This window comes from Podarcis pityusensis, assembly GCF_964106645.2.
Source record: "Podarcis pityusensis genome assembly, chromosome: 9".
Taxonomy (NCBI): domain Eukaryota; kingdom Metazoa; phylum Chordata; class Lepidosauria; order Squamata; family Lacertidae; genus Podarcis; species Podarcis pityusensis.
This window is the reverse complement of record NC_138034.1, coordinates 56,121,701-56,144,561: the sequence shown is the minus strand read 5'-3', so window position 1 is coordinate 56,144,561 and position 22,861 is coordinate 56,121,701. Positions and strand designations below refer to the sequence as shown.

The window sequence follows — 22,861 nt, the reverse complement described above, 5'->3', positions numbered from 1 at the left end:
AGCTTCTGTGAGGGAAGGGAAAGTTATCCGTGGAATAAAACTTTGTAGAAGTCTTAGGGACTGGAAAAGCATAAATCAGGTGAGGACTAGGAAGAGTTCCTTGGAACATTAAAGGGGGGAGGTGCCTGGATGAAAGAGGAAGAGATCAGTTACACTAGGGATAGAGAGGCAAAGTGTGATGGGGACTGAATGGATGGATAATTGACTAACCAGGCATCTACTACCATTAAATATAATATAAATATACCTTTGCCTCTTAAATATAATCTAGGGTTCTTAAAAAAGTGAATTAGTCCTTTAAACTGAATGTAAATAGGGGGACTATGTTTCTGCTTGTGATGTTGCCACAGATTATATGGCTGAATGGCATGTGAAACTTTTCTCTGCTGGAAGATCTTGCCAGACTGAGTGTTCTTGTTTTTCTTCTTCCTTTGATTTAAAGCCTTGACAGATCTGGGGCACTATGATTCAGAACAAACACTAATTCACACATGAACTTGTGAAACATTTTATGAGAGTAAAAGCTGAACACTAGCTCTTCCCATCAGCTGGAACTTGACAGTCCTAAGTATTGGCATTAGAAAGCACCCCCTATCTGAAGTTATACTTCCCCAAATTTTATTCCGAAGAGGTCCTCATTATCAAGATACGGATAGGTTCAAAGCACCAGGCTTTTTCTGTATTCAGAAGAGGAACAATATTTGTCATGTTCCAACATCACAGCTGCACTTCCTACCATAACTCATTTCATCAAGCAAGGGCTGTGACTTCAGGAGAACCAATTAGAGACTAATTGCTTTAAACACGGTCATACTTCATTGTGCAGCCTTAACAGTGAATCAATACACAATGGTTCTGCATCAACTCAATCAAGATTCTCTTGGGAGGAAGGTTTTGGGCACCATCCTGTATCCACTCAAGAACTTCTCACTGACTAATAAAACCAAAACAAGCACATAACCATACTTCCCTTCACAGGCATCACAGGACCTAAGAAAAAGCATGCACAGGAATTATGCTTCAGTTTTCATTAGATGTCCACAAATTCCAGTGTTATAACGGGGGGGGGGGGGAATGCTTTTCTCTATTTACTTTCTCCATATCATGACCCACAAGATTCACATACTCTTCCCATGCTGTCCTCTTTCTCCACCCCTCCAGCTTGGGCCCTGTAATCCAGTTTTGTGTTCTGTATTTCTCATTACATCTGAAACATAGAAATATTGTTTAATGTTGGGTTACCAGCCAGGATCTTAAACCTGGTTTAAACTATGGTTTAAGATCCTAGGATTTATCATTTCAGACACAATCTCTGTCTTAGAGATCATGATGGCATGGAAGAAGAGAAAAGAAATGAAATGAGACAGATCTGGACCGATGCTGGTTCATAATTTAGGAAGCTGGAATCAATGCATCCAAGCCAGCCCATGCTCAATGGTGTTTAGGCTACAGTTTGTAATTTGACTTCAAATGTTTCTGTATTTTGATAGCAGCATTCATACACATAACTATCTTGATTAACTTTTACATAATATTATACAGTGGTACCTCGGTTTTCTAGGGACGTGGGTGGCACTGTGGGTTAAACCACAGAGACTAGGACTTGCCGATCAGAAGGTCAGCGGTTCGAACCCCTGTGACGGGGTGAGCTCCCGTTGCTCGGTCCCAGCTCCTGCCAACCTTGCAGTTCGAAAGCACGTCAAAGTGCAAGTAGATAAATAGGTACCGCTCCGGCAGGAAGGTAAACGGCGTTTCCGTGCGCTGCTCTGGTTCGCCAGAAGCAGCTTAGTCATGCTGGCCACATGACCCAGAAGCTGTACACCGGCTCCCTTGGCCAATAAAGCGAGATGAGCGCCGCAACCCCAGAGTCAGTCACGACTGGACCTAATGGTCAGGGGTCCCTTTACCTTTACCTTTACCTCAGTTTTCAAGCATCTAAGAAGCTGGACATTTCGGTTTTCGAACCCTGAAAACCCAGAAGTAATTGCTTCCATTTTAGAATGCTTTTTGGAAGTCGAGTGGCTTCCAGGGAGGTTTTTTCAATTTTATCCATTGACTTTGCACCTCAGTTGTCAAACGTTTCAGAAGTCGAATGGTCTTCTGGAACAGATTACGTTCGACAACCAAGGTACCACTGTATTTTATACACATTAACCAGATACGTAGATAGGTAGATGATGATAGGCTAGATAGATGATAGATAGATAAATGATAGATAGATAGATAGATAGATAGATAGATGATAGATAGATAGATAGATAGATAGATAGATAGATAGATAGATAGATAGATGATAGAGATAGATAGATAGATAGATAGATAGATAGATAGATAGATAGATAGATGATAGATAGATAGATAGACAGATGATAGATAGATAGATAGATAGATAGATAGATAGATAGATGAACCCTCTTGATCACCTTGGCTTTCTGTCAGAAGAAACTGCAAGGCAGTAAAAATGTTCAGTAAAGCCCTTTTATTGTTTTATGGGAAACTTTAACAATGAATGAGGAAAGGTCTGGTCTCTATTCAAAAAGCTGATAAGACAAGTGTGAGCACCTCATATCCTCAGAGTAGTGAAGTAATCAAAGTTTCCTAGTACCATGGCAAATATATGTAACTTTCTAATAAATATTGCACTTCCTCCACAATGCAGCAGGAACAGAAGGGAAATATGGTATATATTTCCTTCTTCCTGGCTGTAGTACATCTGCAGACTGCAGTACCTTGTATTGTTTTGTTTGCAAAAGAAAGGAAAAAGGGAAATTGCACAGATTTTGGAGTGCAAATAATATATACAAGTAGTATAAATGAAATTATAGCAAAAAAGAAACATGCAGCAAAATGTAGATTTGTGTGTGCAGAAATGAATGCACACAAAAATGCATCTCCATATAAAAACTGCACATATTATTGGCAGGCAGTGGTGTCGCAAGGGGGTGGGGGGGGGTGCGTCCCGGGGGCCATGTCTGGGGGGGTGACAAGAAGGCACCCCGTGAGGTGCTCGCCCCGCAGCCCCCGGGTGAGGCGGTGCGAGCAGCCATCGCGCCGCCGCAGCCGCATGTGGAGGATCCTCCGTTTGCGGCTGCGGCCATGAGCAGAGGATCCCGCCACCGTCCATACGCCGTTTGAGCGGCGCCAGCGGCAAACCGCTATGTACAACGCATGCATGGCGTCACACACATGTGCTCTACGTAGCGACGCCAGACACACTGTACATAGCGGTTTGCCACCGGCGCTGCTCGAGTGCTGTACGGACGGCGGTGGGATCTTGCCACCACTGCTACAGCCACAAGTGGAGGATCCCACCACCATCCGTATGGTGCTCAGGCAGTGCCGGAGGCAAACTGCTACATACAACACATGTGCAGTGTCACACGCATACGCTGTGCATAGTGACACCACACATGCACCCTACACATTTGTCACACATTTGTCATATGTAGCGGCACAATGCGTGCGCAGCTGGCAGTTTGCCCCACCCCAGGCGTCTGTTAGCCTCCATTCGCCCCTGTTGGCAGGGCCCTTATTGCTTTAGCATGTGCCTAGCTGAAAGGTTGAGTGACATCGGAAGAACCCTGGAAAGCCAATGTCCACCAGAATGGGCAATACTGGCCTACACGGACCAACAGAATGAGCTTATGAGATGCAGCACTTCTTCTGGGTTGGGGAGGCAGAAGGCATGGCAACCAAATTGCTAAAGCTTGGAAATCCACGCAACAGCCCTGTTGCATAAGGCCCAGCATCCTGTCCTCATTGCAGCCAACCAGATGCCTGCCAGTAGGGATAGATGGACCTCTCAGTTTTGGTTTCCTCATTTTCCCTATTTTCAATTCAATTCCGCAACAATTTATGATTTTAAAAAAATAATAATCCTCAACTATATTCAGCAGCATTTTAGTGTGAATTTCTGGTAATCAGTGCTTTTTGAGGAGGTTACTCAAGGGAACTTTTTTCCAAATATTAAAAGTTTGGCATTTACTGTAACAGCTATGTAAATGCCAAACTTTTAACATTTGGAAAAATGTTCAGGTTACAGACTCCACTAACCCAGAAATAATACCTTGATTTAAGAACTTTGCTTCAGGATGAGAACAGAAATCGCATGGCGGTGGCATGGCAGCAGTGGGAGCCCCCATTAGCTAAAGTGGTACCTCAGGTCAAGAACAGTTTCAAGTTAAGAACAGACCTCCAGAACAAATTAACTTCTTAACCCGAGGTACCACTGTATTCATTTTTATGTACTCTTTCCCTTAATTATGTGCATTTTTGTTATATGTGCTTGGTTGGGGGACTGCACTGCAAAATTCAGATAAATGTGAATCTCAAAGGCTGTGTTCTGATTCTCATACTGTTTTGGAAAATGTGCATTGGAGAGTCGGTGGAAGAAGATTGGAAAAAATTTAAAGTATATTTACAGAAACAATGTAAAATTAATGAGTGTTAGAAGGATGCTGGAATGAAGCTATATGGTTTTAGTAGAAATGTAACAAAGAATTAAGTAAAAGCTGATTGATAATGGGCCAAAACGAAAAAATTTAAGGTTAGACCGTTAAGATAAATTATAGAACAAAAACTGAGAAAGATGGAAAGAATTTGCTGAAATAGTGAATTGAACTAGAATACAAAAAAGGGACGTGTGAGGAGGTCGATGAAACAAGTAAAGGAAAGGTAAAGATATGGAATACTGGATGTGTGTTTTAGTCTTTTTGTTTCTTTTTACTGTATTGTTGTATTGCTTTTCTATGTTTTTCTTTTTATGTATTGTAAGGTATGTTCTGGGAATTTTTTTTTATTGTTGTCTTTTTTTCTTTTTTCTGTAATCTTTAAACTTCTAATAAATATCATTTTTTTAAAAAAGGAAAATGTGCATTGGGTAGGTTTGCCTTTAAATACAACTGGTATTCAAAGACATACTGCCTCCAGTAGCAGAGAGAGTGAACAGCCATTGTGGCTAGTAGCCACTGATAAGTCTATTTCTCCCCTGGATTTGTCTAATCCTCTTTTAAAGCTATCCAAGGGGTGGTTTTTTTGCCATCATTACAGCGTGTGGGAGCAAAATAAGAACATGAAAAATGAGAGTGGACGTCCCTCTCGCTGCTCTCAGAAAGCGAGGCCCCCAAAATCCTATGGCCCTTGGAGCACCTTCCCAGGGACCACAGTATTGTTGGCAGTTATGTATGACCATGCAGAAAAGCAATGCATCCTTAAATCATGTCCCAGATCCATAAGACCATAAGATCCATAAGACCATAGGAGACCCACCGGGTCAGACTAAGAGTCAGGTGCTTCCAAGGAGCCTGCAAGCAGGACATGAGTGCAATAATACTCCAGGCTGAACATCTAATACTTACCGTATTTTTCCGTGTATAAGACGCCCCCTATTTTTCGGGACTCAAAATTAAGTAAATGCACTATACACTATCCATGTATAAGACAACCCCTTATTTTAAACTTCAAAAATTTAGGGAAAAAATATAGTCTTATACACGGAAAAATACGGTATATGGAACTTAAACACCTGCAGCCTCCCCAATTTAGCTTAATGTGTTAGTGGAGCAGCATTCCTCGCTGAACTTTATGCAAAGTTCCTATGGCAGTAGGAGCAATGCACATAGTCAGAAGGAACCACTAGACTAGGACACGCCGAGGCATGCAATTCGTCAAACACTGTGGCATCAGCATTGCCTGATTGATTTGCACGGTAATTTTGCAACAAAAGTCAAAGCAAAAACTTGAAATAGCTATTGTAATGTTAAAATGGTTAATTTTTGTTCTCTTTTAATATATATATATATATATCTATATATAAGGCCAGAGCCTTTTAAGCATGACGCACATAATAAAGTTGAAATTTTAACATCACTTAATAAAAAATGTGCTTCTCATAATAAAGCCCACAGTACCCTTGAAAAAGAGTGATCAAAAGGACTAAGTGGTATAATTAATCCAGTGTTAATTGGTAATTGGAATCTTTGCATTATTTATGCAAATATACTAAAGCAAGTATAATTTTTTTAAAAAAAATAATAATAATCTGCCCCCAAAGGAGGAAAAGTCTAAAGCTATTTTGAAACCATTTGTATCACAGTTAGAAATGTGGCCAGGGATCTTCTGTAAAAAGTTCCTTGTAAACTTGTGTGCTTGCACACGAAAGCTCATACCAAGAACTAACTTAGTTGGTCTTAAAGGTGCTACTGGAAGGATTTTTTTTATCTTGTAAACAAAGTCGTATTTGTTTTAGCCCGAATCATCTTGCAGATGTGCCTGCTGCTGAATGCTTCTTAAAGTGTATGCAATACTTTCTGTATACAATGGTATAGGTGACTTCTCAATTAAAAATACAAAGGCGGCAATCCAGGGCTCTTTGTGATGCATAGGAAGGTATGTGCTGAAGTTAACGGCACAATTCTTGAAGGCAGAGGAAATCCCACAGGCACTGGAGTGCCCACATGTTTAAGTCTTTATGCGGCACAAGTGATTATTATCATGCTGACACAAAAACCAAAGGTATTCGTTCCAAAGAAAATGGGATGTCGGATCAAATCCTTTATAACTTCCAAAGTCCCTTTTATGGAGTTCAAGAGTTCTTCCATTTTTAATTTACTAAGTGTCTTCATTATCACATCTCCAGCATTGCATTATTCCAGTTCAATTTCTCCTGCGTACACCGTGATCAGCAGAATCGCAGCAAACCCTGTGAGCAACCCAGCATTTTGGATCAGGAAGAAGACTAGATCTGTTTTTCTTCCGGTCACTTTTTCTCTCAGCATGTCATTCATCTCTGGGAACTAGAGGAGGCAGAAGGAAGGAAGTTTTTAGGTAAGTGTTGCCATCTGGTGGAACAACATGCTACATTAGAATTTCATGGTGTTTTTCTAATGCATGCATTGATTTATGTTACATTACTGTATAAGATTGGGTTGGGTTCTTAAGCTGCTGGAGCGGCAACGATCTGGGTGTTGTGTCCAAGTGATTACTTCACCAAGAAAGGAACACTGGAAATTGCTTCCTCCTCAGCTGAGCCTCTCTTTGTAAGTTTCAGGGATGGGCTCACATCCATCTTGTGCAATGCCCATTCACTTAAATGGAGCTTGTGCAAGGGAGCGTCTCAGTAGTTTAAGTCTATGGGTGGGCTACGCAACAGAGAGGGGCAGACCTGATAGCAGCTGTAGTTTGCAAGTAAGAAGCACTGCTGCAGGACAATCAACCAGCAGATGCAAACAGATGTTTGCTAATTGGCTAGTAGCACTGTCATGGGCTGTTGGTGTTGTTGGAGGTGGCAACTTGCCTGCCCAGTGCTGACCCAGGCATCTCCTGTTTCCCTGACTATTTTCTGCCTGTAACTGCTAAGAGACCAGATTATTCCTCTTCAGGGTAGCTGTGTGTTCTACTTTAGAGGGCAGCCTTTTGTTCTGAAGGGGTGTAAGTCCTCTATCTATTTGAAAGGCTGTCCAGAAGTTTGGTTTAAAGCTATGGAAATATTGAAAGTAATGGAGAGGTTGAGGAACCTTGAAGTTCCCAATCAACTGTCAGCACCATCAGATCAGTGGACTGAGCAGACACACAGGTCACGTGGGGTATTCCCCACTACAGTGAAAAATTCATCCCTCTGCTGAAGCATAGCAAATACAGCCATACCTTGGATCCCAAACGCCTTGCGAGTCGAACGTTTTGGCTCCTGAACGCCACAAACCCAGAAGTGAATGTTCTGGTATGCAGACGTTCTTTGGAACCCAAAGGTCCAACATGACTTCCGCAGCTTCCGATTGGCTGCAGGAGCTTCCTGCAGCCAATTGGAAGCCGCGCTTTGGTTTCCGAACATTTTGGAAGTCGAACCGACTTCCGGAATGGATTCTGTTCGACTTCCAAGGTACCACTGTACTAGCATTCCAATCTCTAGACTGCCCTGTATGGTGAAGATAGCATGGAATAAATATATATCATAAACTATCACAGTCTCTTGGAAAATGGGATGGACAACATTTAAATAAAAATAAAAATGTTGTGTTGTTGATGGCTGTGATGTGCCCTGGATCTAAGGGTGAAGAGTGGATAATAAAAGTCAAAGTGTTGTAAAGGTTAGAACATTGGGACTCTGGGAGACAAGGGTACAAATCTCCACTCAGCCATGAAAATTGCAGGGCAACCTTGGGCGTGTCACTGTCTCTCAGCCTAACCTACCTCACAGGTTTGTTGTGAGCATAAAATGGAGAGAGGAGAAGCATGTACAACCGCCTTGAGCTCTTTGGAAGAAAAAGTGGCATATAAATTTAGTGAAGAAATAATAATAAAATCAAATATTATAATAAAGTTCAGTGCTATCCTACTTTTTCTACAAAATCAGGGGAACTGGTTTCTTTCAGAAGAAAAACAGAACTGTGAATTCTAGAACTTTAATGAAACTAAGACATTTTGTACTAGATTCTGTGATCAAGATAAATACAGTTTACCAAGACACATCATCCAGAGATTCAAACAGAAGAAAAAAGAATGCAATGAAAAAGCCCACAGAAGCCACTTCTAACCTGACAGGTAAATGCATCTCTACCACTAACTTGCCAGTTTATCATTGCAGCACACTCTCCTTGGAAATTAATTCAAAGACACTGGAGGGGGGGGAACCTTCTGCTTCTGCAAAGTGCTGACAAACACAGATCAACAAAATTGCTGTGCTGGCTGCTTATCAAAGATGAGGTAGGATCAAGTTCAAAGTTTTCAAGGCCCTCTGAAACTTAAGTAATACAAAAACTAACTCTCTGAAAACACCTTTCCAGTCCCAACACAATTTAATTTTCTAGGGATGGAACCTCAGAGGGGAGAAGGCAGCCATTAGTGCCATCATCTCCCACTGCAGCTAAAATTTCTTCCACAAAGCTAATAATAAGGATGAACTAAGCCATCTTCATTGTTCAATAACAATATTTTTTAAATCCCTGTTTAGGAGCATGAGAAGAGGCTTGCTGGATCAAAGAAAAGGCCCACTTTGTCCAGCATCCTGTACTCACAGTGGCCAATCATATACACCCATGTGAAGCTCCCAAGCAGGCCAAGCACTCTTCTCTACTTTTGATTTTGGTACTCAGAGGCATACTGCCTCTACCTTCACAACACAGGGAGTAAAATACAACAACACGGTCCTCCTTGTCAGTAACAGGTCAAAGTAATGAAGAAGAGTTTGGATTTGATATCCCGCCTTTCACTCCCCTTCAGGAGTCTCCTTTCCCTTCCTCCCCCACAACAAACACTCTGTGAGGTGAGTGGGGCTGAGAGACTTCACAGAAGTGTGACTGGCCCAAGGTCACCCAGCAGCTGCATGTGGAGGAGCGGAGACGCGAACCCGGTTCCCCAGATTACGAGACTACCGCTCTTAACCACTACACCACACTGGGCAGCTATACCCAGATCTAGCTTGAAGAGACCTTGCAAACCAGGGAAGAGTGGGTGGGTTGCTCATCTATTGCCAGAACTATCATGGTCCATCCAGAATATGGAGCTAGGAGACACGAAGTCCCATTTCAGACAGATTCACAGCCATGAATTTATTCAGCAACCTTGGAGCCAAGCTAGATGTTCCCTTGAGACAGCTACATATCTTGTTTTTCCTAAAATAATTACAGGCACAAGGACTCCAGTCCTTAATAGGAAGGCAGTGAACAAGAGGGTGGACTTAGTCCTTCTCTTGCATGCCACAGCTGGGAAAGGGGGCAGTCTTCACTGGCAGGCCAAGGGATTAAAAGACCATTAAAATCAATATGACAGACCATGGACCACCTGAATGAAGCTCACAGACCACTGATGGTCCATGGTCTGCAGTTTGGGAACCCCTACTTTATATGTTTTTAATGTGACATTTGTTTTTCTTACTGGTGACCTTAAATCAGCTGACCATCGTTTTCCCTAAAGACTTGTGGCTAATCTAGACCTTGGTGAAAACAAGGCCTGTTGGTACATGAGTAGCACCTGTCTGCATCACCCACAGTCTCTTCGGGTCTATTCTCAACCCCAAACAGCTTCTTGGAGGGCTTCTGAACACTATAGCTATGACTCACCCACTTCAGTTGGCTTTAAGGCTCAAAAGCACTCTCAGCTCTGAATGCTGACCCTTCCTAGGAGGGGTCAACAGTTAACGTTCTCTTGGAGATCAATCAAGCACCTCCTTCAGCATCCTAGAGATTCCAAGTCTTTTCTCTCCCACCCCCTTGAGATGCAAAGTCTTGAATAGGCATAGCCACTTTAATCAATCAACACACAATAATCATTGTCCAATGAAGAGATAACTGTAAACAAAGCTCTGTTCTCAGTATGCTACTGCAAATAACCATTTCAGGATTTCCCCATGTTCTGTTAACAGTACAATCCTATGCATGTTTACTCAGAAGCAAGCTCCACTGTATTCAGTGGGGTCAATTCCAGTGTAAGCGTGCATAGGGTTGCAATCTTAAATTGTGTGTTGGTTGGCTTCCTTAGGGAATCTGAGGAAATATGCCCAGTGGCCATCCCTTGATGCTTTCACTATACATGACAGAATCATTGTTTTTACTCAGGTTGCAGCTTTTCAGGGCATTTTTCCCTCTGAAGGAAAAGCCAAGATGGTTGGTAACCCCTATTCCACAAGCAGAAGTCAACTGGACCCACAGTGAGTCTTAGGCCCCATCTGCACTACATATTTAAAGCAGTATTTATACCACTTTAAACTGCTGTTGCTTCCCCGATGAATCATGGAAACTGTAGATTGTTAAGGGTGCTGAAAATTGTTAGGAGACCCTGTATTCCCCACACAGAGCCAGAATTCCCAGAGCTCACTGCAAAGGGGAATTGATTTTATGTGACTCTGGGAATTGTAGCTCTGTGAAGGCAATAGGGATCTCCTAACAACTCACAGCACCCTTAACAAACAGGATTGCAGGGAAGGGGAGCCATGGCTGTTTAAAGGGGTGTAATATTGCTTGCGTTAGAGAGATATTTAAACATCCCCAGAAACGATAGACATTGCAGATGTTTTTTGAATGTGCTGGACACAGTAGAATATATTATTTTCTACTGTCTATTGTACAACCAGCTACACAAAGGCATGCTATTCCCCCTTTTTGGATAGTCTAACATCACGACACAATGAAAATATCAGATTCTATCTGTCTGACATTAACTGCAAGGGTGGCTGCGTTTCTATCAATAGTATCTTTCAGAGTGGTGAATGGCACTATTTAGCAGGAAGAAACTCCAATGAAAATCTTCGTTATTACATATTTTTACATGGCTGTTTATTTGTATATATTTTAATTTTTTACTTATGGGTGTTTTATGAAGGCCTATATTTGTAGCGCCTAATAAAGGTTTGGCAAAGTAAGTAAGAAATATAGAGTGCAGACTGGGCCTTACTTCAATACTGGTGGTGGGAAAGTATGTTGCATTGCTCCTGAAAGTGACATGCTAGCTCAGAGGGCATAGGCCAGGCCATCACCTTACAGGAACAAAGTGGCCAGTAGGTTCAAGAGGATTTGAGGGGTGGGATCCTGCCACTCCCCTCCAGCACCTGCTGCCCAAGGCAGTTGACTCCCTCTGCCTAGTGGTAGGGCAAGCCCTGGGTGCCTTCAGGGATGATGGCTGAAGCACTTTGTCATTCAGCCCCCAGATGAGTCTTTCTTCAAAGAACCTGCCTACTAGTGTAGGGAAGGAGAGCACCCTTCGCTTGAACACCAATTCCCACTACACGTGGTCAGCTGCAATTGCATGATGGCAGCCACCATGTGAAACAATTCAAACTTAACTTATTTAAACTGAGTTTAATGCTGTCTTTTTAAATGTAACCTGCCCTGGGACCTCGTGGTGGATAAGAAATCGAAGAACAACATGCTTCCACTTGGTACTCTTGACATATCATCTCTGATGTCTAGTCCAGGGTTCTTCAACATTGGGTTCCTAGTTCCCATCATCCCTGATCATAGGCTAATCTGGTTAGGGATTATGGGAGTTGTAGTTGAGCAACAGCTGCAGACTCAAGGTTGCAGAACACTGACTAGTCCATCCACGCATGATGTAGCTATTAAGGCTGTAGAACTGAGGTGATAAAATGCTAGACTGTACCATTCCAGAATGCAGGTGGGAGGTAATATTATTCAATATAAAAAGCTTCCTACCTATAGAAACACAGGAGAACTCTGCTAAAGTTTTCTCAGAGATGCACTTAATTTACTCTATGTAGAAAGCTTGTTTTCCATGGGGGACTATTCAGAAATATGAGTCCTCCTGCTTGCATTCTGAATCCTACCACTTCGCCCTGCTTAAAGTGCAAACCAGCTTGTAATGAGCAAGTGAGAGATGGAAGAGAGAAACAAGAGTTCTAACAAATCCTACCTGTTTCTAGACAGAGAGGAACAAGGTAGAATTCAGCAGAAAAAACAGGAATCTGTACTGAGCATTCACACACATCATTTACATTTTGTTCAGACACAACATTAACGGTTCCGGTCTAGACACCTACAGACAGAGAGATTAGAAAGGTAGGCAGAGAAACCTATCACCTATTGGCTTTAAAACAGGGGTGTAAACATGGTAATACTGAAAAGAGTCAGAGAGATAGACAGCAATGGTAGTTTCCTAGCTGGCCCTTTGCCCTTAGCAGAGAGAGAGGTTCCAATCACAGAACTGTAGAGTTGCAAGGAACCCCAATGGTCATCTAGCCCAACCCTTTGCAATGCAGAAATAGAAACCAACAGAGCTATATTCCTCTTTTATGCAGAAAGATGCCTATCCAAAGGAAGGAAGAGCAAACACTGGACTCATTGAGTGCACAGTGACCTTAGTACTAGGTTTGTTCATCTGTCTCTAATTTGGAGGCAAAAAACAACTCTCAACAAGTAAGTCCTCTCCATCATAGTCATTGCTTTCTCCACCCATCCTTTCCCATCACTGATCTTCTGTTTTGTTCTGGTGATGTTGCACACGTGACTCTTAAAACTGAACTCTTGGTCCATATTTCACAAATCCCCACCCCAAAAAACACACAGAGAGACATGTGCACACACCACCCTAATTGTTCCAAACATTTTAAAACAAGCAAAGTTTTGAGTGCAGTTTAGTGACTTGGTGGGGAGGGTAGATGTTCTAACGGCTCGGGGTGGGGGGAGAGAGAAAGCTGAGGTCTCTTCCACAGATTTTGCTCATCCTTCAGGATCAAACTCACTGGAGTTTTAGACTGATATCCTGCACCGGCCCAAGACATTTTGCTGCCTGATGCAAAAGACAAGATGGTGCCCCTCTCCCATTCCATTCACACAGGCCAACTGGACTGACAGCTGGATGTTATTCGAACACAGATGATGGGTCAGCAACCTCCACTGTACCTGAAGGCAGCAGGCTGGTGTACAGGGGGAAGGGCAGGCTGTACGCCGCACGCAGCGATCTGTCCCCCAACACCTTGCTGCTACTTCCTGCTCCCTAGCATCTGCCTCCTGGTGTGGCTTTCTCACGCTGCCCAATGGAAGGGCTGGCCCTGCATGCAGCACATTATTCATATCAGGGGTCAGCAAACTTTTCAGTAGGGGCTGGTCCACTGTCCCTCACACCTTGTGGGAGGCCAGACTATTTTTTTGGGGGGGTGAACAAATTCCTATGCCCCACAAATAACCCAAAGATGCATTTTAAATAAAAGCACACATTCTACTCATGTAAAAGCAACCGGCAGGCCCCACAAATAACCCAGAGATGCATTTTAAATAAAAGGACACATTCTACTCATGCAAAAACATACTGAACTGTCTGGGGCCGGATTTAGAAGGCGATTGGGCCAAATCTGGCTCCCGGGCCTTAGTTTGGCTACCCATGATTCATACTGACTTCAAATGGACTTTACGCAGTGTAGCAATATGCTGGATTGCAGTGCCGACATCAGAGAGCGCTATTCCAAGGGTCGGTATTTATAAGAAACTTAATTCCCACAAGGAATTAGTTTAACGCTACTGAGATACACGCCGTGATTCAACTGCAACTCCCTCACACAGATGTATTATCTTGTATCACAACCATGTAAACCAGGACTCAAGAACATCAGGAACAAGAGGTTGAAGAATGTGGCCCTACAGGCTTCCTGTTTGGCCCTCAAGACTCTTACTAGACCTTTCCCCAGGGCACAGCCACCACTGGCCCTGTTCTGCAGCCTCCTCTAGTCCTTTTGCCTGACTGGGTTATGCCCTGGAACTATTAATCCTTTTTGTTTGCCTGGATGGGAAAGTGTGTGAGGAAGGTAGAAACCTGGCCAGGAGTTTGTGGCTTGAACACAGCCCGGAATACCAAGAAAAGTACCACATCTGCCCACTTTTGCCTCTGGTCCACTGGCATGTGTCCCCTGGAAGCTTCCCCACAAGGGAAGGCAGCCCCTCAGGCTATAAAAGATTCCCCCTCCTGGTGTGTGTGTGGGTGTTTCTACATGCCAACCACTCCTGCTTTGTGACATATTTGTGTTGTATCGATGATGCTGTTGGAAATGTATTATGGGAAGGGGGTGGAGAAGTCTTAAAAGTTCGTGTAACCCCACGCTCGGGGTTCCTACTCTGTGTGTTTGAACCTTGTTGCAATAATAAAGATCAGGTCTCCTGACTGCTGTTTGGCTATCTGGCTTCTTAGCCAAACATAAGAATTGTGGTTCCATGAGGATAAATGGTCTGATTCATACATACACATAGTATTCATACAATATAGTAGGAGCTCACCATATCTGCCAGGGAAATGTATAGGAACATGCCTCCAGCGATTGCAAAGATAATGTTTGGAGCAAAGTTGTTGCCCACTACTATACCGAAAGCTAGTCCAACATAGCAGGAGCATGCTGATATAAAATTGAAAAACAAGGCCTGCCGAGTGCTCATTCCTGCATTAAGAAGGATGACAAAATCCCCTGGGAAAAGAAAAGCAGGGAAATGGTCAACAAGCAATATTATCATTATTGTTATACATTCCACACACACAACCTCACTCCCAACAAGAGAATTAAAAAGACATGAGTAGTGCGTATGAAAATTATAGTGACACCATCATTTCATTTTTCCATTTCAATGCGGCAGAACACTTGTTGGTTGTCTCTTGTTTGATGAGAACTCTCTTAATGCATTCATCTAACAGCTAGCTGAGTTAATGGAAAACATCTTACCCAGTTCGTGAGGAAACTCTTCACATAAGATTGCTATAGATGTGCTAATTCCTTGAAGTAGGGAAAGGGTGAAAGAAGCACCGATGGCTAGTCCATCAATGAAGTTATGCAAAGCATCACTCAGCGTGATCATCCAGGCAATTGTGCCAATCTCTGACAGTGCAGGTCCCCTGAAACATTTACATGAGTTGCTTTCGGTTTCTTCCTTCTGTAGATGACAAAATTACAGAAAAATAAAACAAGTCCTTTCTCTCCACAGAGAGCAAATATTACATAGGAAGCTGTAGCCCTGTTGAATTACAGTTTTGCCTAAAAGGCCTAAGATTGCAATCCCAACTTCACTTAAAGGTAAAGGTAAAGAGACCCCTGACCATTAGGTCCAGTCGTGGCTGACTCTGGGGTTCTGGCGCTCATCTCGCTTTATTGGCCAAGGGAGCCGGCGTAACCGGGTCATGTGGCCAGCATGACTAAGCCATTTCTGGCAAACCAGAGCAGTGCATGGAAACGCCGTTTACCTTCCCACCAGAGCGGTACCTATTTATCTACTTGTACTTTGACGTGCTTTCGAACTGCTAGGTTGTCAGGAGCAGGGACCGAGCAACAGGAGCTCACCCCATCACGGGGATTCAAACTGTCAACTTTTCGATCAGCAAGTCCTAGGCTCTGTGGTTTAACCTACAGTGCCACCTGCGTCCCTCAACTTCACTTACCTGGGGTGAAACCCAATTAGAATCAATGGGACTTACTTTCAAGTGGACATGGTTAAGATTGCAACCCAAGTCACTATAAGTCAGATTACGGCTACTTTTTTGTTTTTTGCATTCTCCATACAGTGGCATTCAAATGAAGGTCAACATATGACCTCAAAGGAGGTCAACATATGATGAACTCTGATGCTGCCCTCATGTTTCCAAGGATGCAAAAAAATTATTTGCACGGTGTGGCTGCTGTAAGAATACACAACATCTTAGATCCCTTCAGGTGACCTAGTTTCTCATGAATTTTATGGCATGTCTATTTTATTTGCTTTTTTTATTTTTTTACCCACCCTTCATTCCAAGTAGGCCAAGGGTGGGGTACAAAAACACAACTTTAAAACCAACAGTAACACCCATTGACACAATAATACTATAAAATGGGAGCAAATAAAAATCAATAAGTGGCAGCCAGTACAGAGATGTACTATTTCAAGACTAGGTCTGAAAACTCAAACTCTACCAATGCCTAAGTGCAAATCCAAACCCCGCTTTGAGTAAAAAATGGAGGATGCTTGAATGGGTCTTGTGATAGGAATTTTATGGTCTTAGATATATGGTAATGTTCATAACCACACATACATAGATCAGCACAGGAAGACCAACCTGGAACCATTTTGATTCCAAAACTGACCAAATGTTTTCTCTGCAAGGTCAAAATGGAAAAGCCTCCCTATTGTCTTTTCCTTCACAAATCCTGTCTTAAGCGTATGTCTGTGTTTGAATAAGGTTAGGGTTAGCCTGTGACCTGGCCCAGGAACTAAGTATTTATCACTACAAAAGAATGGCAAGGCTCCCCAGGAAATCCAATCAAGTAACCTGCCAGACAGGAGATAAACAAGGACAGGAGAAAAAACAACATGCAAATGTTCTGTTTTAGACAGCTTTTTTTGTGTGTGTGTGTGTATGTATGATGTTTCTGGGGGTGGTCTTGATCTACAGGATGGGAATTTCAAAAGTCTTTATAAGGCTTTGCATGCCATTTTTCTGGGTCCTCCTCCTTTCCTGCGTGTGAGGGGAGCACCCTGTTGCAACAGATCAATAGAGATCAGGCTTACTAGCTGCTTTGCTTCTCAATATTCTCTGGATGGCCTCTGTTATTTTCTCCTACCAATAGGGAACCTATGTAAGGACTCTATATGGGCTCTTGGATACCCCATAAGGGGAAAGGGCAATTTTTATTTACAACAGTCTAAAAGAGGATTAGACAAATTCGTGGAGGATTAGCTTCAGTCGGTACAGCACGAGTATCTTAATCTCAGAGTTGTGGGTTCAAGCCCCATGTTGGGCAAAAGATTCCTGCATTGCAGGGGGTTGGACTAGATGACCTGAGTATTCCCTTTGAACTCTACAATTCTATTATTCTATAAGGCTATCAACAGGAATAACCCTGATGGCTATGGTCTACCTCCACTGTTGGGAGCCAGTATGCTTCTGAATACCACAGGAGCTTAGAGTGCTGTTGCATTCAGGTCCTGCTTTGTGGGCTTCTCATTGGCATCTGGTTGCCAATTGTGAGAACAGAATGCCAGACAAAAAGATCCACTGCCCAGATCCATCTGGGCTATTATGTTCTTAAAGTCCAGAATAAAATGGGGAAAAGTTAAATCCACCCTGTTAAAGAATGTGGTTTGAGCAGACACATTCTTTTTTTTTCTTCCACACAAATGTAATATTTTCTTCTGATTACAAATAATACCATCATATTAGACAGGGAAGCAAATCATCACAAGGAACATTGCAGCGGGGGAAATGTCACCAAGTTTACCGCCTCTGTAAATGAGAAAGCAAAATGAATGATAACTTAGCATAGGGAAGTCTCCCAGTTGCCCCATTCTTATCTCCGGCATTACAAGTTTGATTATGCAGGGTCTCTCTTCAAAAGTTGAAGTCACAGAATCATCAGCTAAGTCATCATGGCTCCAGTAAAAAGTGCCTTGGTTGAGCGGTGATACAATGATCATAAAGCACTGTTTGCAGCTGCGGCAGAAATGCCGCGAAAGTGAGAGTGATGCTTATATGAAGCAGTAATAAAAACTGATCGATGCACAACATCAGCTTCCTACACAAACATCATATCCAAATGCGTCAGAGGTAAAGACAGAAACATGCATTTTGCTCGTATTTGAATGATTCCAGAAGTGTTTCTGCAGACTGAATTGTTCTATTGCACCCTTGAATTAGGAGACAATCCTAAAGGAGAGAGCATAATGCCAACGCCATTGGGGAAAGAATTGTCTTCTATGATCATGTGGAATAAAATGTCATTAAGGCCTGCTTTACTGGTATCAAAGAGAGTAAATAACCTTGCTTTGAAAACAAGCTTCATGTAGGATAGGGGCGGGGAACCTGTGCCCCTCCAGACATTGAACCACAGCCCCTATCATTCCTGAATATTGGCCATGCTGGCCTTGGCTCATGGGAGTTGTAGTCCACAACATCTGGAGAGCCACAAGTCTGCCCCCTGACCAGGAGGCTGGAGCTTCTGCGCTTTTAGTAACTGTTCCTTTCCTCACTCCCAAGTTACTTCCCAAAGGGATTGCAAAACCACCTGCTTTGCAAAGGCAAGCTGTTTGAATGGCAGTGACATTTCCAGAGAAGCAGGACATCTGACAGCATGAGAGCTCAGTGGGAGGGTAAGGGAGAGCAGCCAATTTTCTCTTCAAAGTGACTTTATAAAACGTCATACACTTGACGTCCCATTCGTGAGTTACAAAATTCAGTTCCTATCCAGGGCCCTTTTCAACCTCTCTGAACTCTCAAGTAACCACAGCACAGGATTCCTGTCAGAATGAGCTACAACACAAAGCCTCTTTTCCGGACTAGTAACAGAAAGCTCCTTAACAGTAAAGATTTGAGGGGAGGTGGGTACATCATTGTCCTTTTTTTAACCTCGACTCCTGATTAAATAAGTAAGAACTTCGTGTAAACATTACAGGAGGTTTCAAAGGGTGATGTTAAAACATTGGAGTGAATGTGAGTCTAGTTAAGGCATTAAAAAGGTAAAGGGACCCCTGACCATTAGGTCCAGTCGTGACCGACTTTGGGGTTGCAGCGCTCATCTCGCTTTATTGGCCGAGGGAGCCGGTGTACAGCTTCCGGGTCATGTGGCCAGCATGACTAAACCGCTTCTGGCAAACCAGAGCAGCGCACAGAAAAGCCGTTTACCTTCCCACCGGAGTGGTACCTATTTATCTACTTGCACTTTGACATGCTTTTGAACTGCAAGGTTGGCAGGAGCTGGGACTGAGCAATGGGAGCTCACCCCGTCGTGAGGATTTGATCGGCAAGTCCAAGGCTCTGTAGTTTAACCCACAGCAGCACCCACGTCTGAATTAAGGCATTGCTGGTAATCAAATCAATTAAGATATTGACGGGGATCTGAACAAATAAGGGAGGGAGAAGAGGCACCCACGTTCCCTAAATATAATAACAAATGTTGAAGTATCAAGATCAGCAAGGAAATCTCAAACTAGGAGCTCTAAAGGCAATGAATTAGTGTCCTTGCAGTAAGCTATTGGAACATAGGAATCCACCTTATACCAATTCAGATTATTGGTCTATCTAGCTCAGTAATGTCTACACTGACTGGCAGTAGCTCTTTGGGTTTCAGACAAGGAGTCTTTCTTAACCCTAACTGGAGATGCAGGGATTGAACCTGGGACCTTCTGCATGCAAAGCAGATGTTTCACCACTGAGCTGTGGGCTTTCCTCAAGAATGATACTGTTCCTCCATGTCCCTGCACAAATGAAGCCACTATGTAGTGCATTAACTCCTCCTGTTGTAGTCTAGGTCTGGCCTTGCCTATGCATCCCCTTCTCTGTATACATCAGACTATTTTCTTCCTTCCTTGCTTGCTTGCTTGCTTGCCAGCCTCCTTATCCACCTTGGACAGGTCTACACATGCAGTAGCACAAGAGGGGTACACTGGACTGTACCACGTCAGATTGCAAGTGCCAGGTGCTACCGTATTGGCCCGAATATAAGCCGCACCCACAAATAAGCCACACCTTTAAAATTCAGAGGGGGGGGAGACAATACCCGAATATAAGCCACTCCCTTAAAATTGGGTTACAGGCTGAAAATTGCTGCGGTTGGTAGAATTGTAACTCCGAGCCAATTTAAGCCTTTGATCTTGCAAGCCCGCAAAAGTTTCCGTACGTACAATCGCTAGAATCGCAAATTGCTGTTCAATTGCTACAATTCCGCAGGCACTCAAGCTCGCAAATTGGCAATAAAACATGTTTTTTCTTCCCTTTTACCGTATGTCTGTTTCAGCAGAAATATCATAAAAGCCAGATTTTGTAAGGTGAAGAATATAAGCCACACTTCAACTTTTCATAGTCAGAATTTGGAAAAAATGTGCGGCTTATATTTGGGCCAACACGGTATTTCTTAAATGCTCCTTCATATTTTAAAACATCCACACAAGTAAAACACAAACATCAGGAAGAAAGACTCTGTGCTAGTCCACACCTCCAAGTATTCCTATTTTCTAGGGACATCCCTGATTTAGAGAAGCCATCCCAGTTTCTGATTTGATGCCAGAATGTCCCACTTTTACTTAGGATTTCCCTATTTTCATTGGAGAAATGTTGGAGGGTATGTAGTCATCTGACCCTTGAGCCATCTGAAGGCAGTCCTGTATAGGGAAGTTTTTTTAAAAAATGTTCAATGTTTTATTATGTTTTTATACATGTTGGAAGCTGCCCAGAGTGTCTGGGGCAACCCGGTCAGATGTGTTTGGTATAAATAGTAAAATTATCATTACGGAATGGGATGCCCCTATTTCCATCAGAGAAATATTGGAGGGTATGCACCTTACTGTGTGACTCTTCCACTTCCAGGAAGTTTTCTTTTTTTATGCAGGGAGTATTCATAAAATGAAAGCACCCACTTGCAGCCTGAAGTTCTCCAGTCCCATTCTGCTGCATGTGTTAGACCAAGCCTTTGTTTCAGCTCCCTTAAGTACTTTGCCTCAGGTCCTCCACATACAAACTGATTTCTTGCAAAACCTCATACCTCTTGGCTGACTCACCGTCTGAGACAGTCCCAGGTTGAACTTAATTGATCAGCAGCATCTAAGTTTCGTGTTACCCTCACCAAAGCCCATCGGCTCAATGCATGCAGCTTTGAGTCCAATTGTAACTTGCCCTGGGACCAGCAATATTTCAGGAAGAGCAGGCAAGAAAGCAAAATAGTAAATAATAATAAAGAAATATAAATAAACAGCTTTCAAGCATGACATTTTTTTTTCTGCGCAGAGACTCAAATATAGGGAATGCTTCACATGTGACACTTTCTGTATATAGGGGGGGGGACTGGGGGGGGCAGTATGTTAAAATGAAGAAAGTGTGTATTTTGCCACAATCACAAATGCTGAAAAGTGGCTGTGCACCCACACTCAGGACCTGCTCCCCTGAAAGCATCTCATTGGCCACATGAGTCCACGCAGCAAACCCAGAAGTATTTTACCAGGTTTCGCCCTGCGCGCATGTGCAGAAGAAGAAGAGCTTGGATTTGATATCCCGCTTTATCACTACCCGAAGGAGTCTCAAAGCAGCTAACAGTCTCCTTTCCCTTCCTCCCCCACAACAAACACTCTGTGAAGTGAGTGGGGCTGAGAGACTTCAAAGAAGTGTGACTAGCCCAAGGTCACCCAGCAGCTGCATGTGGAGGAGCAGAGATGCGAACCCGGTTCACCAGATTAGGAGTCTACCGCTCTTAACCACTACACCACACAGTCCTCAGGTTGTGGAAACCTCAGGATCCGACCAGACCTCCGGAACGGATTCTGTCCACAACCAGAGGTACCACTGTGTGTCGAAAACACACACAAGGATGTTGATACTTAGCCCTTTCATACCTAGCATTGTGTTTAACAGTCCAAAAGGACATAATTTTAGAAACGATGAATCACGGAATTGTAGAGTTGAAAAGGGTTCCAGAAGTCATTTAGTCCAACCCCCTGCAATTGCAGAAGTCACAGCTCAAGAATTCCTGACAGAGAGCTATCCAATATCTGCTTAAAAACCTCCAGTGAAGTCTTCCAAGGTTAATAAGACAGCAAATACCAGAGTCTGACAAGGGGTAAATTAAACTTATATGGAAGAGTTTATTTGTAAGAATGCGGTTCTGGCTGTTAAGAAATAAGCGACATTCTTATCATGCTAGAGCCCATTCTTACATATGCTGAAGTTGTTTTTAAAATTGGTATCAAAACATAAACGGATCAAGGGTTGAATTCTCACCCCTTCCTTGATATGTTGCCATAAGCTGGCAAGTTGTGTTCATTCATACCTGTCCAGAGATCACAATGTCATTATCAAAACTCAGAGTTCCATTAGCCTCAGCTATGGCTGGATTTGCGTAGCACATTGCTCCATTAACAGGTTTGAACGATTCGGTAGGAGGAGGAGGGAGACTTCGGGGAGGTTTCAGTTCTTCAGGTTCAAAGTGGCTGTGACTGCTCTAAAAAGAACCAAATAAAACAGGAAAGGTTCAAATGGAGTTCAGAAGCAGAAAAGTTGCTCAAATGCATTATTGCACAACAGGGCAGAAATTTGTCAGCATCTGTGACTGAGATATAAATTTGCAGAGGAGACCGATTTGTCTGCTCTGGCCCTTAGTCTAAACCCAAACTCAGCTTTTTGAACTTCTTATTCTGCCCAATTAAATAGGCATGTTGATCTTTAACACTGAAAAGTGTTTATTTTGTGTCCTGCTACCCACCTGGCTATAAGCCTTCAGTATCATTTTAAGAACTCTTTCCACAAAAAAGAGGATGTAGAATCCGCCAAACACAGCTACCGCTTTTTCAACGTAGTTATCGATTTTGGGGTCGAATCCAAATGCCTAGGAAGAAGATTGAACAGCGAGACCGGGTTAACCCAAAATGCAATGTGCTTCATTTGGAATATATATATATACACACACATATTGTAAGAGAATACT

The 22,861-nt window shown here is 42.9% G+C and overlaps 1 protein-coding gene and 1 long non-coding RNA gene across 5 annotated transcripts in view; both read right to left on the bottom strand.

Annotated features, from left to right (window-relative positions):
• Positions 1-601: 601 nt before the first annotated feature.
• On the bottom strand, positions 602-2,175 carry LOC308485089. Its single transcript, XR_013990337.1, has 2 exons — positions 1,920-2,175; positions 602-1,548 (listed from the first exon to the last, which is right to left on the bottom strand). It is a non-coding gene; the product is annotated as an uncharacterized lncRNA (long non-coding RNA).
• Positions 2,176-6,520: 4,345 nt separating this feature from the next.
• The window catches only part of SLC39A8 (solute carrier family 39 member 8), a 42,822-nt gene continuing 26,481 nt past the window's right edge, over positions 6,521-22,861 (bottom strand). For 3 of the 4 annotated variants that reach the window (XM_081020332.1, XM_081020334.1, XM_081020333.1), the window contains 5 exons: positions 22,640-22,762; positions 22,208-22,378; positions 15,152-15,359; positions 14,715-14,899; positions 6,521-6,794 (listed from right to left, as the gene is read on the bottom strand). In XM_081020332.1, coding sequence (XP_080876458.1) covers positions 6,645-6,794; positions 14,715-14,899; positions 15,152-15,359; positions 22,208-22,378; positions 22,640-22,762 — 837 coding nt within the window. In that variant the 3' untranslated portion in view covers positions 6,521-6,644. Of the gene's footprint in view, positions 6,795-12,360; positions 12,484-14,714; positions 14,900-15,151; positions 15,360-22,207; positions 22,379-22,639; positions 22,763-22,861 lie in introns of all 4 variants that reach the window. The other variant, XR_013990310.1, reaches the window with a different exon arrangement.